The sequence below is a fragment of the Cavia porcellus genome, unplaced genomic scaffold (genome assembly GCF_034190915.1).
Source record: "Cavia porcellus strain 051 isolate PalLab524CR breed Dunkin Hartley unplaced genomic scaffold, mCavPor4.1 scaffold_3, whole genome shotgun sequence".
In the NCBI taxonomy this organism is placed as follows: domain Eukaryota; kingdom Metazoa; phylum Chordata; class Mammalia; order Rodentia; family Caviidae; genus Cavia; species Cavia porcellus.
The window spans coordinates 47,404,904-47,424,480 of record NW_026947486.1 but is presented as its reverse complement, the minus strand read 5'-3'; the positions used below and the strand labels follow the sequence as shown (position 1 = coordinate 47,424,480).

Sequence of the window (19,577 nt, the reverse complement as noted above, 5' to 3'; positions counted from 1 at the left end):
AAAAAAAACACTAAACAAAGTAAACAATTAAACAAAGGGGAAAGGTAAAGAACCAACAGGAGAAAGATAACATGACAAAGTTAACCCAACATATACCACTCACAACCATTAATGTAAATGGCCTCAATTCACCAATTGAAAGAAACAAACTGGCAGAATGGATCAAGAAACAACATGCGACCATGTGCTATATGCAAGAAACCCATCTAACCCAAAAGAAAATTCATAGACTAAAAGTCAAAGGATAGAAAACAATACTTGGTGCAACAGGAACCCAAAGAAAGCAGGGATAGCTACTCTGTTTGCACACAAACTAAGACTGATCAAAAGAAATAAAAGAGGTCATTACATCTTTGATAGGTGAAATTTTCAAGAGGAAGAGATGACAATATTAAATATATAAGCACCAAATATAGGAGCACCCAGCTATATAAAACAAATATTAATAAAAATGAAAAATCAAATAAGCAATGAGAGAATAATAACAGGAGACCTTAACACCCCCTTGACACAGAGATTGATCAATGAGGCAGAAAATCAGCAAAGAAATAAAAGAACTGACTCAAACTTGTGAACGAATGGACTCAGTAGACATGTACAGTTTCCATTTAACAACATCAGAATATAAATTTTTCTCAGCTTCACATGGAACATTCTCTAAAATAGACCATATACTAGCCCATAGAACATGCTTAAGTAAATGCAAAAGAATTGAAATTATCTCATCTGCATTATCTGATCATAGTGCTATAAAACTGGAAATTAATGATAAAACAAACTGCAAAATCTCCATAAACATATGGAAATTAAATAATCCACTCCTGAACAATCAATGGGTAATAGAAGAAATTAAACAGTATCTACAAGCAAACAAAAATATAAATACAACTTATGGGAACCTGTAATATGCAATGAAAGCAGTATTCAGAGTAAAATTCATTGTGGTGAATTTGCACATCAGGAAAAGGGAATGAACATAAATAAATAACCTGATGGTACATCTCAAGCCTCTAGAAAAAGAGGAGCAAGTCAAGCTCAAAGCCAAAAGAAGTGAGGGAATTATGAAGATCAGAGTGGAAATCAATGTAATAGATACTAAGAAAACAATACAAAGAATTAATGAATCAAAGAGTCGGTTCTTTGAAAGAATTAATAAAATTGACAAGTCACAAGCCAATCTTACTTAAAAAAGGAAAGGAAAAAACTCAAATTCATGCAATAAGGAATGAAAAGGTTGAAGTCACTACAGACTCTGTGGAAATATAGAAGATCATCAATACCTACTTTGAAAAGCTTTACTCACATAGGTTTGATAACACTCAAAGAATGATTCTAGATTCCTAGAAACATATGAATTACAGAAGCTGAATGAATAAGATGTAAAACTGATGAATAACCCAATTTCAGTTAATGAAACTGAAAATGTAGTTAAGAACCTTACCAACATAGGAAATCCCTGATGGATTCACAGCAGAATTCTGCAAGAAATTGAAGGAAGACAATGCCAACACTCTTCAAATTCTTCAATGAAATTGAAAGGGAAGCAATTTTCCCCAACTTATTCCTGGAAGCAAGTTTACGCTAATACCAAAACCAGAGAAAGACTCAACCAAAAAAAGAGAACTATAGGCCAATCTTCCTAATGAACATCAATGTAAAAATCCTCAATAAAATTGTCCACCACAACCAAGTGGATTTCACCCCAGGAATGCAGAAATAGTTCAACATATGCAAATCAATAAATGTAACACATCATATCAGTAGAAATAAGAATAACATGATCACCTCAATATATGCAGAAGAGTTTTTAAAAACTCCAACATTCATTCATGATAAGAATCCTATGGAAAACTGGAATAGATGGTCATTACCTCAATCTGATAAAAGCCATCTATGACAAACTAACAGCCAGCATCATATTAAGTGGCCAAAAACTGAAAGCTTTCATTCTATAATCAGTAACAAGACAAGGCTGTCCACTATCACCACTTCTTCAATATGGTGTTGAAAACATTAGCCAGAGTATTTAAATCAGAGACAGAAATAAAAGGAAGGGATAGGAAAGGAAGAAGTTAAATTATCATTATTTGCAGATAACATGATACTCTACATAGAAGATCCCCAACACTTCATTGTCTTGATTACTTAAATCTCTTTTCCACACCTTCAGTTTGATCTTCTTATTGCTCAGTGATACTTGCATTATTATATAATACATTCCATTCACCAGCAGTGTGGTTTCCAATGGACAAGTAAACTAGATAAATATGGTTTCTCAAATGAACACTTAAATTCAAATGTATTTGCTTTCAAAAGTCAAGTAACTGAAATTACTGCTTCAAAAAGGAGATTATAACGTACTATTTATTTCCAAAAAGCTAGAAGCCAAGATTTTTTCTAATTTTTATTTTTCATTAGTAGATGTTTGTGATACATAATGATTACAACCCTTGTGGAGAGTTCCTACATGTTTGTAACACATCTTAATTCTCCTTCTATCCCCTTTTACCATCCCCTCCCTCCATCTCTTGATTCTCTTCTCATCTGAGAAAGATCTTCCTCCCTACTTCTTACTATCTACCTACTATACTGCCTGCTTCCTATTATCTATGTATTTTGCACTTTATTTAAACTTTGTAATGCTCCTATAAGAGAAAAAATGTGGTGTTTAAGCTTGTGTATGTCATATATTTCATTTAACATTATGACTTTAAAGTGCATCCATTTTCCTACAAATGACTCATTTATCCTTCTTTATGGTAGAGTAGACCTTCATTGTGTACAAATAACACATTTTCTTATATTTTGAATGTTTTTTATGACAAAGACATGACAGTTTTTGAGGAGATAGCTATATTTGCCTTGCGTTGCACATTAAACACTATATACATATATCAAAACATCAATAGGTAGCTCCTCAATATGTACAAATATGTGTATCAGTTTTAAAAAATAAAATTTGTAAAAATAAAGGTCACAACAACATATGTAGACATAAATTGGACTGGATGATTTTAGATGCTTCTCCCAGCTCCCAAGATTCACAATTTCTAGAAATTTCAAATATATGGATACTGAAGTTCAAAAATTTGAAATGGCCTTAGCTCCTTTACTTTGTATGTAGAATATATCCTTGCATACTACACTGTTGGCAGTAACAGTTGAAATTTCCAGGTTCTTCTTTGTAACTGACAAATACACTAATGGAGAAAAGATTTTGTACCAATGAACTTTCCTGTTTCTGTCATATTCATCCCTTAATTGCTCTGAATTGGTATATATAGACTTAATATCAAAATGTGATCTTTTTATATAAACCTATGAGACAGAGGATTTGGACTGGTACCTCTATAAATATTTGTTCTTCCATCATGCTAAACTTGAGGACCCAGCAGTACAAGCATTCTTTTACTCCAAATCCCTATAGCTTTTGTATATACCTACTGTACCCTCCCTCTAATTATTGAAGATATTTATGATTCTTCACATATCTCATTTCCACTCAGCATTGAAAAGCTTTTATTTATCCTTGTAGGGTATGGTGCCTGGAATGCACATAGGCTATAAGAATTCACTTCAATATATAGTGAATGAAAAATTAAGAATGAATGAAACTACTTGGTTAAAAATGAAGATTCAATGAGTTGAGATTGTATATTAAAAGCTTCTGTCACAGAGCAAAAACTCAAATTATTGCTTCCCTCACTCCTTGAAATGAGTTCAATTAGCTAACTTAAGAAGGTCTTTTAATGATACCAATATGGATATATTACTAGTTTCAAAAGGAAACATATTCTTTTTAACTAATTTTAATTTAAATAGCTAAATCACGTGACTTCTTTTCAGAGGCTTCTCAGTAGACACATCAGGCACAACAATTGTTCTGGTTGACATCAAGATGAAATGGAAAGTTGACTTTCTGTTTAGGTTTGTACTTACACATTTATGAATACTCTTTTTACCAATGACTCATCCATTTGCTTCCTAGTAGAAGTAAAATATTCCAGCTCCTTAGGGTAAGAGCAGAGATCAAATTACAGTACAGAGGAAAAATGACTATGTGCAAGTTTGTAGGTCAGGCAAAAAAATAGGACAGATTTAGAACAATCTATTAAAACAAAACAAAACAAGAAACAAGAATGAAAATTCTTTCCTTACCCCACGGTACTGGCTTTCATTGAAAATCTGAGGTGGCAAGGGATATCCTGTGGCTGGTCGACTGTTTTCAGGTACATTTTCTCTCATCCACTTCCGATTCTCTTCATTGGCTGCAATATCTTTTTCTTCAAATCCTATTTTGTTGGCTTCTAAGAAACCAAGCACATCTTGCTGTTTCTTCTTAATCTAAGTAGGACCCAAATGACAAGAAATAATATAGCTGAGCAAGCAGCTTTTGTATTTTTTAAATCCAACAAAATTCAGTGTTTGTGAGGCAACAGAAATGAATGGGTAAAAATGTATGGTTTTAAAACAGATATTACTTTAATTCTTTATAATTGTCTTGCTAATGATGTTTCATAAGTGAGTTGAAGAATGGCTTATAATTCGTTTTTATCATTTTTTTCACTGAAAAGACCCATGTCTAGTAATGCTGAAGCAAGATTACCTGATGCATGCAATAACACAAAGAAATATAGTAATTCAAAAGGATGTGTATAGGAAGCTATGATGATTTATAAACCTCAGTTTCAAACCTTGTTCAAAGTCTTTCCAAATGACTTATCATCTTAACAAGCAGCTTATAGTCACCAGAAATGTACTTTTACTTGAGAGTGAAACAAAGCTCAAAATCATTCTAATCTGTTTTCATTGTTAAGACAAACTGAATGAGAAGACAAGCTTACCTGTATACTAAACTTAGAATATACCTATACCATTCATTAATTAGTCCTTAACAAGTGGAGTACCCTTGTAAAACTCAATACATAGAAGTTTGTAATGCAAATGATAGAAGGTTCAATTAAATCAGTGATTTTCAACATTTGTAACAGAGTAAGGTAATGTGAAGTATGGCAAGTAATTTATTAATCATTAACACACAAATCTGAGTAGATATACAGACAGATGTTCTATTAATATGGGACTTTCTGAAACCAAGCATTCCAACAGATTTAAATGAATTAAGAGTTAACAAATCTAATACAACAAGAATTACACATGATCTTGGGAGAATATCATCTGTTACATTTGTGTCAACAAAGGGCAGAGGACTTTTATAAGAAATGGCAAATTGCAGTCTTTTCCACATTATTGAATGCAAAGTTTGTTACATTGAGAACACTATGGCGAGTTAAAATGCCTGGACTGGTATCACTGGGCACGATAGTATATTTTTTTTAAATTTTATTTAAGGAGAAAAAGAAAAAAAACAGAAAAAGGGTATAAGTTATACAGAATTTCAGAAAGAATAAACAGTAGGAAATCACTAGATTACATATTGTTATCTTAGAAATAGTTGTTCAAGTTACAAAATTAAAGCATGTAAAGTGGACTTTCAAACAGTGGGACTGCAAACAGTTTTGTTCAATGATCCAACAAAACTCAGTAATATGGTTATCTATCTTATACACTTAAATATACATGCAGTTATATTCTTTTTTTTTTTTTTTTTTTTTTTGGTCTTTTTCATTTTTATCGGTACGGGGGATCGAACTCACGACCACCTGCTTGCAAGGCAGGTGCTTATGCCACTGAGCTAAACCTCCAACCCCGCAGTTATATTCTTTAGAGCTCTTTCTTTTCCTTTCTTTTGTTTTTTTTTTTTTTTTTAAATCGGTACCAGGGATCGAACTCACAACCGTCTGCTTGCAAGGCACGTGCTTATGCCGTTGAGCTAAATCCCCAGCCTCTTTTCCTTTCTTTTGTACAATGACAATTACACATTTTGGGTTTTATTACTCCCACAGTTCTTATTACTTTTTTTTGAAGAGAGTAAAACCAAATGTGACATAACAGAGTCAGTCATATCAAAAGGATGGACATAATAGATAATGTAAAAACAAAATACAAGGTGATCAACAATGGTTACCATACTGCCTCTTGCTAACTTAAAAAAAGAATTGCCTATATCATCAGTTATAATAAAATTGAGCAAAATAGTAAGTAATAAAATCAAAACATTGGAGACATTAAAGGACTTTAAAAGAAGATAATAGTCAACCAGAATGGGCACTATAGTGAATCTTATTGTCTTCACGGTTTTGCCTATACTTTCGAACTTGGTACTATCAAGCAAAGCAGAACAGAGGAAAATCAGTCAAAACAAGATGGTAAGGTCAATACAGGGTTTCAAATCAAGTTAATAAGAAATCAAAATGGGTTACTATAATGTATCCTGCTATTTTTATTTTTCCCTTAATTAAAAAGATAAAAATAAAAAAGTAAATAATTTTTAAAAAGGAGATTGAGATAAAAGAGAGCATAACAACAAAACAGCGCAGGTCAAAGCATAACCATTTAAGCAAAATAGTGTTTACTTTTACTGATAATTTTACCCTCCAGCCTTCAGTTCTGGACCACAAGTACTTTTTCCTTGCTCTAAGAACTGTCTGAGAAAAATCACATGCTTCCTATAGTGCTCTACAGTTTTTCAGACTATATACTATGTGTTATAATAATATTCATCTAACATGTTCGATTCAGTCAGTCAAAGATAATGTTCAGCTTTGAATATTCTGGAAATGTAAAAAGTTGTTTCCTAATTTGATCATGTATCTAAGTCCCAAACTTCAGTATGAAGTTTATTTCAAAAATAGAGTAATATATATATATATATATATATATATATATATATTGCTCCACTTACATGTCTACAGGCACAAGTTCTCTACGATTCACCCTGACAGGAGGCATGTGATTGTATTAATTTTTCAGTTGCCCTACTGGAACTTAAAGTGAAGCAAAATAATGAGCAGACATAACTAAAAACATCCAATGAATAAATAAAAAATTCATGTTCTAATTGTTCACTAAAGGATATAATTTAAAATTCCTACAAAAATGATGGAGTTAAAAATTACTAAAGGGACAAGGAATTTAGCTCAGTGGCACAAGTGCCTCCTGGCAAGTATGAGATCATGAGTTCAATCTCTGGTACCAAAAAAGAAAAAAAAATTCTGAAAACTCTTTTGCCACAAAAATTCATTTACGTATGACAATGGCATGGTATGAGAATCTAACTCATTATTTTCAAAGAATAAACCACACCCTCTACCTTAAACCAAAAAGTGTCGAGTCACTTCTGCATTTATGTCAAAAGTTGGAGACTCAAAGTATTATTCCCACTAAAGATAGAGAGGAGGAATATTGAACAAGTGTTGCCTGGATGAAATAAGTTTCAGTACAGTTCTTAGATTCAGGGCAAGAGTCGTTTGTTTTTAAGAAAAGAGATTAACATGATTTCTACTTTAGAAAGTATCCGTATGAATGTTCCAATATTAAAGGAAGTACAAAATTTGACTAATAGTAATTCAAGTGGAAAAACACAAGATCATCATGAAAGAAGAGTGCCAACCCACCCACTTAATCAAGGTGAGGGTTTTGCTTTGTTTCATAGTCAACTCTTGTCACACTTTTTTAACTGACATTCTAATGAACATTGATAGAGTTTATGGCTACAAAACACTGAAATCTAAAAGATAATCAGAAATTGGACTTAGCATTATATTTCTGAGGTGTTTCTTTATTAGAGAAGAGCTCACGAGCTTTTGGTGGAGAGTGGGAGAGATCCTGTGTTGGGTGCTAAATTCTTTGATATTTGGAGGGCAAATGGCAGAAGGAATCCCACACAAGCACAGAACTTGGTAACATTTGGGGGAGCTGTGAAGGATGCCTATTCTGGCACAGCTTGCATCTTTTCTCCACACCTGTCATGGCCACTGTATACCCCTGAGTCTCTCTCACTGCCTCACACCATACCCTTTATTCTTCTTAGTTAGGGGCTCACTAGTCTTAATTCAGTCACTGCCCTGTGATTCTCTGGCTTATATTTTGCTTAGTGTTCTGATCTGAGGAAGTGCTGTCTTTTAAACATCTCCCTGGTTGTCTCTGTCTCCCAGTGGGACGAGAGTTAGGACAAGTAGGTACTGGGAGGTGCTGGCTAGACCAGTGGCAATCACAGCCTGGCAGCTGTGCTACACATGTATTCTTCCCTCAGAGGGTTAGATTTTTTTTCTCAAAATGGAATGTTCACCAGGCCCAGGGTGTAACCAGTGCTGGGATTGAGTTGACCTTGGCTCCTAAAAAAAAAAAACTGATACTGAAATTAATCTGGAACTAGACTGTTGAGTTACACTTTGAATAGCTTTCCTGCATTTGGGTTTTTGTGTGTCTCTAGCTTGCCCCATTTCCTTGCACCTGTGGCTCTTGATGAACATCTTCCAACCGTCTCCTGAGTGCCTCTAGACCACCATAAGGATTCTCTCTCACACGCACATTTTCAAATAAATATTGTCATGAGTTGTTAAACCACCAACTTCCCATTGCTAATCTAAGCATAACCATAATAAGAGGCCCTTGTTAATATCTTACAAAATGGTTTTCAACCATGTAAAACCTGTACTTTGTATTTCTTTACTAACAAGTTTTAGTTAAGAGGGCCATTAAGAATTTTTCTATTCATCTCTTCTCTCTTCTCTTGGCTCCTGGCTCTCCCGAGTTATCCTAATATGCCAAATTGTGATAGTGTGAGAACTCAGTTGCTAATTCTACTACTCTCAAAAGAAAAAAAAGAAAACCTCCGTCATTATTATTGTCTATTTAATTACAAATCTGCCATAATTATATCAGCAGTACCACTTCTAAAGTGATGTTAAGGTCTGCATAACTTCAAAAATAGGCTCTACTGTTATAGGCAGCTGAGTTAGAAATATAAGCAGCCAGAAAGGGCTGGGCTCTCAAAAGAGCCAGGACAAAAGTTCAGACACCTTGCAGCCTTGGAAGAGACAATCACCTCCTGCTGTGGGCCAGATCTCAAGACAAAAGGCAAAGCAAATACAATCACCTCCTAAGGATCCACAGTCCAAATAGTTCTCTATCACCCTGAGGAAGTAAAGAGTCAACATCCCACACCCCTACAGGAAGAGTCACTGCTATTAACCATGCCTTCTTCTATGTGACTGGCTCCCTTATTTGTCCCTAATTTAATCAATTTTACCTGAATAATTAATCTTCTTGGTTGACATCAGTTCTGGCCTGCATTATGCCCACCTTGCAAATTCCCATTTTTCCCCAACTTTGACTCATCTATCTAACCCTATGATTTTACTCTGTAAAAGTCCCTAAAAAAGACACAGTCCCTGGAAACTCACTTGGGACCCCTTCTGTTGCTCAGAAAGAAGTTTTCTTTTTCTCAATTAATATATTCCATTCTTAACCACAATTGTTCCTAAAATTCATTCTTCAATTTTAGAGAACACAAACTTACATCAGACATATAGTAAGTCAAGGAGTTTTATTCCCCTATATTACTACTATGAAAAAAAAAAACCACAGGCTGAAGATTTAGCTCAGTGGCATAAGCGCCAGCCTTGCAAGCATGCAGTTATGAGTTCAATCTCCAGTACCAAATAAATAAACAAATAAATAAAGAGTCCAACAAAGATGGCAGAAGAATAAGCAGCAGAATAAGCAGCCTCTTTGAGAGAAACAGCCCAGAAGCTGAAATATAGCATTATGGGGAACACAAGAAAGAAGGAAGTGGGTCCCCTTGACCAAGGAAGAACCTAAAGTAAGAATTAAAGCCCTCAGGGAGACTAAAAAAAAAGAAAACTTAAACAGAAGAAGGCAGTAGCTGGCAGTGCTTTCACTAGGAGGACCACTGTGTGAGAAAAGTTGTTGAAATCTGGGGACGCATGGTCACAGTGAAGGTGGTGTAGTGGCTGGCAAGCCCAAAGGCCTCTGTTGGGAGATGCAGTGGCAGACGGGAACACCAGACTGGAGAACTGCACTGACTGGCAATGAGTGTGGGGGACTCAGTCCTCCCGTTGGAGTGGGCAATTGGCTCAGGAAAATTTTTGAGTTGGGCAGGATAAGCCTGGATACAGAACTGCAGCTGGTTTTATTCAGCCTCTCCTAGCTTGGAGCAGACGGGTGGAATTTGCTTGGGCTGAGTCCAAACCTGTAGGCATTTCAACAGCCACAACCATTTCCCTAAACCTATCCCCAACCAGTGCATACTGTGTGGTGAGGGCTCCCTGCAGTTAACCAGTCCCAGGAGGGAGGTGGCAGCTTGACCTGCCCCTGCATGCACTTCAGGAGCCCCTAGTAGCTCTACACTAACACATCCAGTGGTCACCGTCAGATATCCCTAGCCAGCATGGGCTAGAAAAAGCAAAAAGTCTCTATTCAGAGAAATTGTAACCAACACAGGAAGTGTCAGGGACCCCACTACCCACTTGTCTGGAAGAAACAAGGAACATGACAAGAAGAAGAAGCAAAAGGCAGTCTCTGACCTCCAACACAAGCAGTACTGGTTCAGGAAATGTAAACACAGAAGAGATCTGGAGTCGCAAACCTGAAGTTTCTGAAGCAACAGCAACTGAAATAAAGAAACAACATCAAGAGGCTATAAAAGAACTTAGGACAGAAATGCTATCTCAGGTAAGAGAAGAAATGATAAACATAAAAGAATTGCTAAGCACCTCTAAAGAAGACACAGATGGATGAATAGAGGAGCATAGAAAAATGAGGAAAACCTTCAATGAAGAATATAAGAATGAATGCTGAGTACATGAAACAGATTCAAAAAGATTACTAGGAAATGAAAAACTCTATTGAAAGCAGGCAAAACTGCTTGATAGAAACTAAAGATAGACTATCAGACTTCACAGATAGGTTTGCAGCTTGGAATCATGAAAGGAAAGATCTCTTAAAAATAACAAGGAACCAGGAAGTAACAAGACAAAGGCTACAAGATGACATGAGGAAGTACAATTTAAGAATTAAAAATGTGAGTGAAAAAGCAGGGGTAAACAAGTGAAATACAAAGGCTATTTACAAAAATAGTTAAAGAAAACTTCCCAAGAATAGGAAAAAGAAATGATGTTCAGATAAGTGAGGCATACAGAACTCCAGCCAGCTATAACCAAAATAGATCTGCAACCAGACATATAATAATCAAGATTCTAGAAATTCAGCACAAGAATAGAGTATTAAAAGCTGTCAGAGAAAATAAACAGGTCATCTATAAAAGAAAACCCATCAGAATCAGGACAGACTTCTCGACACAAACCAGCAAATCAAGAAGAGCTTACAGTGAGGTATTCCAAGTTCTGAAAGAAAATAACCTCAACCCAGTTTGATGTATCCTGCCAAAACTATCTTTCAGAATTAGTGGAGAAACAAAATACTTCCATGACAAAGACCAAGTGAAGGAATTCATGACCAGCACAGCAAACCTATACAAAGTACTGAAGGACATTCTAGAGAGAAACAAAAAAAGACCATGGTTTCCGGAACAGAGGAAGAGGGGGCTCACTGACAGTGGAATGAAGGGGAAAACTAGACAACCAATGGCAGAAAAATAGCATGGCAGAGATGAGGCAGAGAAGATTGACCATAATCACTAATATATATGACCTCATTTCACCAATAAAAAGAAACAGAGGCAGAGTGGATCAGGAGATAGGGTCCATGAATACACTATATATAAAAAATACATTTAACCTGAAAGGGGGTTTATAAACTGTAAGTCAAAGATGAGAAAACAATGCTATATTTGACAGGGAACCAGCTGATGGGGTAACTTGCCCATCAGCTGCAGATTGGTGAGGAAGGCATGACACTTTTATTCAATGGAAAATTATTCAGCTATAAAGAAAAATAACCTTGAGGCTCTTGTAGATAAATGGATACAACTTGAGATCATGATCATGGGTAAAAAGTTTCAGAGTCACATAGGTGAATAGCAGGTTGCCTCCCTAATATAAAAACTAAAGGAGTTAGTGGGATCCAAAATGTAGAATACATCCTGTGAAAGTGAAAGGGGTGGAATTGTCTAAAAAAGAAAGGCAGTGGTCATTGTTAATCTATTATCCTGATTTGAAAACCATATTGTTTGCATTGTTCGGTTTAGTTGGATTTTGCTCTGTATTGCTTTCAATGTATTGTTTTAACTGATTTTATTCTCTTCTGTTTTGTTTTATAGTATCAAGTCTGATGGTACACGTAACTACTTTGAAGACAATAAGATGCACTATGATACCCATCGTGGTTTGACTATTATCTTCTTTTGAAGTCCTGTAATGTCTCCTTTGTTTTTTTATTGGTTTTGTTCTGTACTGTTTTGTTCAAATTTATTGTGCCTGATGATATGGGCAATTCTTTTGTAGATAACAAGAGGCATTATGGTAACCATTATTGATCTCTTTGTATTTTGTTTTTAAGTCATGTATCATGTTCATCCTTTTGTTTTGATTGACTCTCTGTTTCGTCTTATTTGATATTACTCTCTTCAAAATTAAAAAAAAAGAAAAAAGAAAAAGCATGAATTTAAAATATTTTCCTTTTCTAAAAAAATAGAAAAAGAAGCAGGCTGTGTTCATAAGGTGGTCACAGTAAAGAAAGTACAACTCATGCCCAGTTTCTGGTTAAAAGGCTTTTTTAATTATGAGATATCAGTCCTAAACTATCTCACCCAACTAGCCATTTCTTACATGAAGCTAACCTGTCCATACATTTTTCCAGTAACATAAAAAGTTAGTGTAGTTATAAATTCTGTACAAGTGGCTTAATCTGTAGATGAAGGGAACTGTAAAGAAAACTGGGAGAATAAATTTATCATAAAACAGTTTTTCTCTTGATGCCTGAAAAACTACAATCGTTGATTCATGATTTTAATCTTTACATAAATGGTAGGTAGACAGCATAGATATTTGTAGTAAAATGTGGCACTGCCTAGAGAGAAGCAGGTAAGAAAGAGAATGGAGTCACTTTGTAAGCTTTGGAATTTTACCTAGAGTTGTCCTGTATGTATTCTGTGAGATGATAAGAAAATCATCTTGATACACTGACAGGGACAGACCTCCTCAGGTAATCACAAGAGAAAATTTCCAACCTTCTCATGTTAGTGCTGAGTTAAGCTTTGCACAGAGTAGAGATGTGTAAGGTGACTAAAATTTATTCTTTATGACAGAGTAGTGTACATTCTGAGTAAGTAATACATTTTCTTTACCCGTTCTCTGTTTATGAACATATAGGCCGCTTTCAAGTTTTAGCTATTACAATTTGTGCTGCTATAAACATAGGTATTTGTGTATCACTAATGTGATAACTCTTTCAAGAAGATTTTTAGAACTTTAGTCATTTGTAGAAAAATGGATGCATTTTGATATCATAATATTAAGTAAAATAAATCAGACACACAAGTTTAAATAGCAAATATTTCTCTTATATAAGAAACTCGAAAGATAAATAATTTAAAGAGAAAAATAAAAGATAGCAAGAAACAAGGAAAAAGATCTTTTGCAAATGGCAGCCAACCTAAAGAGGAAGAGAAAGGGATAAAAAAAAAGAATTATAATGCATCATGTATATGTATCAACACCCCATAATCAGTGCAATCACAGTATACTGCAAACATGTACTGGTAAAAAAAGATTAACAGTAAGTGAAAGAAAAAAAGACATGTATAGATAAAGGGAGATTAGTACTGTGAAGTCCTCTGTCCCGTACTTTATCCTTTCCCTCTGACTATCTGCAGTCTGTTATCTAGTTAAAATTTAACATATTCACAATAGGGCCATAATTTGTATGCCTTGAAGCCTGGTGGCATGAACTGTTTGTGGTGCCTGCATGTCTGTCCCATCTGGTGGTTTTTTATTAATTTTATTAGTAAAGAACTGAAAAAACTCAGATCCGCCCAATTTAAAAATGAGCACCTAAAATGAATACATGCTTCTCATTCAAAGTACAAACAGCAAATAAATATATGAAAAATTGTTCAACATTGAGGTCATTCAAGAGGTACAAATTAAAACGACAATGAGATTCTGTCTCACTCCCGAAAAAAATGGCTATCATCAATAAATCAACCAATAACAAATGCTGGCAGAGCTATGGGGAAAAAAGATTTTTTTTCCACTGTTGGTAGGAGTGTACATTTGTATGGAAATCAAAATGGAGATTCTTCAAAAACCTAAAAACAAAAACCTTCAAAAACCTAAAGGTTTCATTTGACCCAGCTATTCCCTTTCGTGGTATCACTCCAAAAGAGTTACAAGTATCATTTCACAGTGATATATGACCACCCATGTTTATAGCAGCAGTTTGTAATAGATTCAGGTTGGAAAAACCCAAATGCCTATGGACACATGAACAGGTAAAGAAAATGAGGTTTTATTTATAACAAAGTATTACTACACTGTTAAGAAGGATAAGTTTGAGACATTTTTAGGTAAATGGGCAAGCCTTGAGACCATGCTTTTAAGTGAAATAAACTGAACACACAAGCTTAAATATCACATTGTTTCTCTTGTGTGAGAAACTGAAAGCATAAGTAAGGGCCAAAACGGTAACAGATATTGTGAAGTAGGAAGAAAATGCTTAAATGGGAATAAGGGGAAAAGAGAGACGAAAAAGAAAAGGAGAAGAAGAAAATATAAGAAAAAATGGAAATAAAGCTTTTGTAGATCAGGAGAGAAAGAAGGGTTGAAGAGAAGGGAGAAGATTAGGGAAATGAAAAATAATCAATATATATTATGTACAGATATAAATTCCCTATGATGAATGTGATCACCGTGTATATCAAAAGCATACCAATAAAACGAATTTTTTAAAATGTGATTGTATCTGTTTTTACCACCAGTCATACAAGCCACCAGATGGCAGTCATGCAGTATAGGCTGGCAAAAACATGTCAATCAAATAATACAACAGTTTATCCACTAGGCAAGTTTCAAGGCCCCCTGTAGATGACTGAAATCATGGGCAGTATAAAATCCTACATGTTTTGTTTCTGTACACACATCCCATAAATTTTAACTTATAAATTAGGAACAGTAAAAGATGAATAACAATAGTAATGAAACAATAGCAACAATATTCTATAATAAAATTTATGTGAATATTCTTTCTCTACCTCCTGCCATAGGGCACATAGTACACAGAAAAGATTCACTGTATATGCTGGAAAAAGGGATGACTCACATCCCTCATGGGACGAACAGGATGCCATGAGATTTTATCACACTACCACTCAGAATAGCAATTTAAAACTCATTTACTTCTGGAAATTTCCATTATATTTTTGGACCACAGGTGACCACAGATAACTGAAACCATGAATAAAGGAGAACTATTAATAATAGTGCTTGTTAATTTGTTCCACATTCAAAGTTACATTTCATTAGACAATTAATGAGCCACCTGGATGTAGGGGCAATATATTTTGCTTCTCTCTCATATATTATTCAAGAACGTCGGATACAAAATAGATATGAAATACTGATTGATTTTACAATTTTGTCTTAAATTATCCAAGCTGCTTATGTTATTTAATTCTTATGAGAATCTTACGAGACACCTGTTAGTATCTTTATCCCAGATGAAAAGTAATTAACGTTCATATGGATTAAGGAACATGCTTCAAATCACGTATTTGTTCAGGCTCTACCAGAGTAAAAAGCAACACTTCAACACTACGCACAGCAAATAACAAAATAATGTACTACCATGAAGTCTTGTTAAGTACAGATGTGGCCCATAACAGATTTTCCCTTTTTAAATTCCAAAATCTGGCTTAAAGTTAGAACAAGAAAACCTGTTTATTACTTAATGAGTTTTATATATGAGGGAGAAAATTTTCTAGATGATTCCTCTCTTTTGAGCACCTGACTTCTGATAATAAACATTCTAGAAGCAAAAAAGGCCCCCAGAAGTTTACCATATGGTAAGTAAAGGTCATATGAATAAGCAATGACTCATATGAATTACACTGACTTTTAAGAAAACAGTTACATTACATCCTTTTGAAACTATTTTCATGTATTTGAACAAATAAAAGTGCAAAATTAAGAATACTGCAAAGTGTGGCCACAGCGTCAGTGATATGTGATTATAGGTAGCTAGAGAAAACAGAGATAACAGGAAAACAGCATTAACAAGTGCCTTATGTTGTGTTGGCAGCACTAAGAGTACCCTTAAATAAAACAACTTCCTTGAAACAAATCATGTGGTCATAAACAAGTACCACAAGTAAGTATTCTGACAAGTGCTGCTTAACATATGTCAACATTCTCTTTCAATAATTTGAGACTAATGTTCCACTAAGAATTTAAAAATAAATTAATTCACTCCAGCACTCACCTTATTGCCTCAACCACTCTTGTTATAAACTTAATGCAATGAGTTCCTGTACAGATTTCAATCTTGTTTAGATTTGTTATATGGACCACTGAACACTACAACCTGATGTTGATTTTATAGGCAATAAAAATGTTCTGCAATCCACCACCTTCTCTGTGCAACACATTTTCATATTAAGAAAACTCTCAATTGCACAGATCACATCCCTAAGCCACACTTCCTGCAAGTGCTACGGGGCCTCTAATTCTGGTCAGATAGCTTCTGCAGGCAGCTTTCCCATATAAGGATAAGCAAAAACACAAATCTTCAAACAGGCTGATGTGAGGTCACAGGGCAGGCATATGCGAACTAAATATGGTAACTAGATTCTCCAGCTCACAGCAGAATCTTAAAAAAAAAAAAAAGCACGGGGGGGGGGGCTGTAACTACTAACTCTAAACTATTAGTTCTTGAATTAAAAATAATTTATTGTTTAATTAATGTTAACCAGAAGATAAATATGAGACAGTCTACTGTGTTACTGTAGCTCTCTTTTTCTCCTTTTTATTTGTGTTTTCTTTTTTTCTTTCTTATTTTGGTATCAGGAATAAATCCTTCTCACTTTCTTCTGCAAGACAAAGTATTGTGAAATGTGCTGCTAATGAGAATATGTAAAACAGAGTACTGTTATTTGAGTAATTTAAATTAGTCCAGTAATCTTGTACTATAGGAAATACTGTACAAATTTTCAAAACACCCCCTGAGAATAATTTCTGTTCCAATATAGGGAAAGCACACTGTGTCCAGGAAAAATATCCACATATATGACATCATTTGGTAAAACAAGTAAGTCCTGAGGGTATCCATGCCCTCTTAATTGAACTACTTAAACTAGAACCTGAAAGCTGGCCCACGGCCATCATGAGAAGATAATTTACATGAGTTTTGTCAAAAGCTTAGATTTATAAACAAGTAAAGACACTGTGTTTATTTTCATTAATCAGTTCTTATTTGTATTATCATATATGTTGGCAATTTTGAAGGTTGCTAAATTGAGTCAAAATCAAATATAATCAGGAACATTTTTCATACCATGCATTAAGAGTGATGGAAGTCTTCAAGGTCCTTGATCCCAGTAATTTCACATGTTTTTTTAGACAAGTAAGTAATTCAAAAAAGATCAGCAGTAAATGCTTGAGGAAGTTATACAACATTTTGTTGTGTTGTTGGCGATATTTTTTTCAATAATGGAGGATTGAAAGTTGCCTACATATCTAATCATTCCAACTTAGTTAAGTAAAAGTTCGTGATGTGGCCAGCTGTAAGTATATTACACATATACTGGAAGTGACTGCTATATGATTATGTAGTAACAAGAAAAAATGTTTATGACATTGAAAGTGAAAAATGAAATCTAGAGAAACAGGCACAAACTTGTATGTTCTCTAACTTCAACTGTGAAATGGAGAATTTCAGTATTTTTAAAAGATCAGCAGAGATTCAAACAGAGAGACAACAGAAGGACTAGTACTTACTTTGCTCAAGAAAGCAACCAAATCAAGTGGGAATGTCACCCCAAACTTTTTCAGTACTGTTACATTGCTATACACAATTAATCAATTCAAGATATAGTGGAAAGACTATAGACTGTTGAATCTGTCGCAGACACTCTACAATGTGACCTCTCCCCATGAACACCAACTCCTCATAGTCAGTTCCTTGTACAATTCACTCATTTTGAGTGTATGTAAGATGTGTTGGTTGTTCTGAACTGAATATGACAAAGAACATGAAATGTCACTTTAGTGATAATGTTATATTATACAGGATTTTCTTCCTATATGATTTTCCTTTGATTACTATTAAGATGTAAGCTGCCCCAAGAACTAAAGATTCCAGAAAACGAATTCTACTGAAAACAAAATAAAACTATACAAACAGAACAAAACAAAATGAAATAAAACATCAACTTGAAAGTAGATATGGTTAACTTGAAAGTAGATATGGTGGTAGTGAAAGCTGCAGATTATAAGTCAGTTTTAATGGACATCTACATTGTGGTTTTGCAAATAATTCAGCTAAGTTACACCAAGACTCCTTACCCACAGACTCTGCAATATAGTACATGGATTTTTTTTTTTTTTTAGTCACCATCTATTAGTCTATTACACAGCAAGGAAAACTGAAACAAAACAAAATTGATTCTCAAATCCTTCACTTATTATGTGTGACTGAGCAAAGTGATTAAGCTCTCATAACACAGATTAAATATGTAGTGAATGAATACATGCATATAAGCTCTGTTGCAGTAAATATACATAACAAACTATAAATACACAGAAATGACATAGAATTCCTGTCCTCAAGTTATTAAAACTGTTGAATAACACTAAAGTTCATCAACTAGAATAAAGGAAAATCTCTCTGAAGCAATTTAAGAGTGAAGGTGAGGAATCAGACTCTGAAATCAAATATAATAAAATTGTAACTGCACAAAGCAATATAACCTTTCTTAATCAGCTATCAGTATCAAAAAAACTCTACATGAGGGTGATGAGGTCTTTAAAGAAAGCAATATAGTCATGAGACAGTTGCCGTAAAGCAAGTAGTTTGTAATATGCTGGACTGATGCCTGAGTATTCACAAAGGAGAGTGAATGTCTTCAAATACATATATGGGACTCTGAAAATGAAACAAAACATGCTTAGTGTGCCCAGAAAATGTCTGAGGGATCAACAGGAAACTGTAAATTTCTCCCTGAGAAACTTAGGAAGACGAAACTATCATATTACAATAAAACTCCAAAAGTGTTGTGTTCAGAAATATGACCTAAGTAAAAAATTGTATCTCTATAATGGTCCATAATAATGTTACTTGAAATGCAAGACATTCTACTAGAAAGTTGTCTGTCAGTTAAATATTATTGTTAAACAATGTATTTTTTTGCTCTGCAAAGATAATTCTCATCCAAAAAAAAAAAAAAATCTGGCCACATTTTAAAATGGTTATATTTACTTTTTTAAAGTTAAAAATCCCTTAATTTTTTATTCCTGGTACTACTACCACAATGTAGAGTGCAATATACCTTATGCAATGAAAAGAAAGAAAACATCAAAGTTGCAACTGAGACCTCAAGAATGTACATCTAATTGACACTACATTGCATTAATCAATAGCAAAACATTTTGCAAACTGTGACTTTGACAGTGTTGAACCAGAAGGGTTTCTTTCTTAAGCTATATAAACTTTTCTGACTATGGATCATTGTTCCTTCTATGGGAGATTTTTATGATTCC

General features: G+C 34.4%; 1 protein-coding gene across 1 annotated transcript in view; it reads right to left on the bottom strand.

The window, feature by feature from the left end:
- The window catches only part of Sh3bgrl (SH3 domain binding glutamate rich protein like), a 61,941-nt gene that overhangs the window by 22,568 nt on the left and 19,796 nt on the right, over window positions 1-19,577 (bottom strand). Inside the window, exon 2 of the mRNA XM_063246137.1 lies at window positions 4,159-4,344. Coding sequence (XP_063102207.1) covers window positions 4,159-4,344 — 186 coding nt within the window. The remainder of the gene's footprint in view (window positions 1-4,158; window positions 4,345-19,577) is intronic.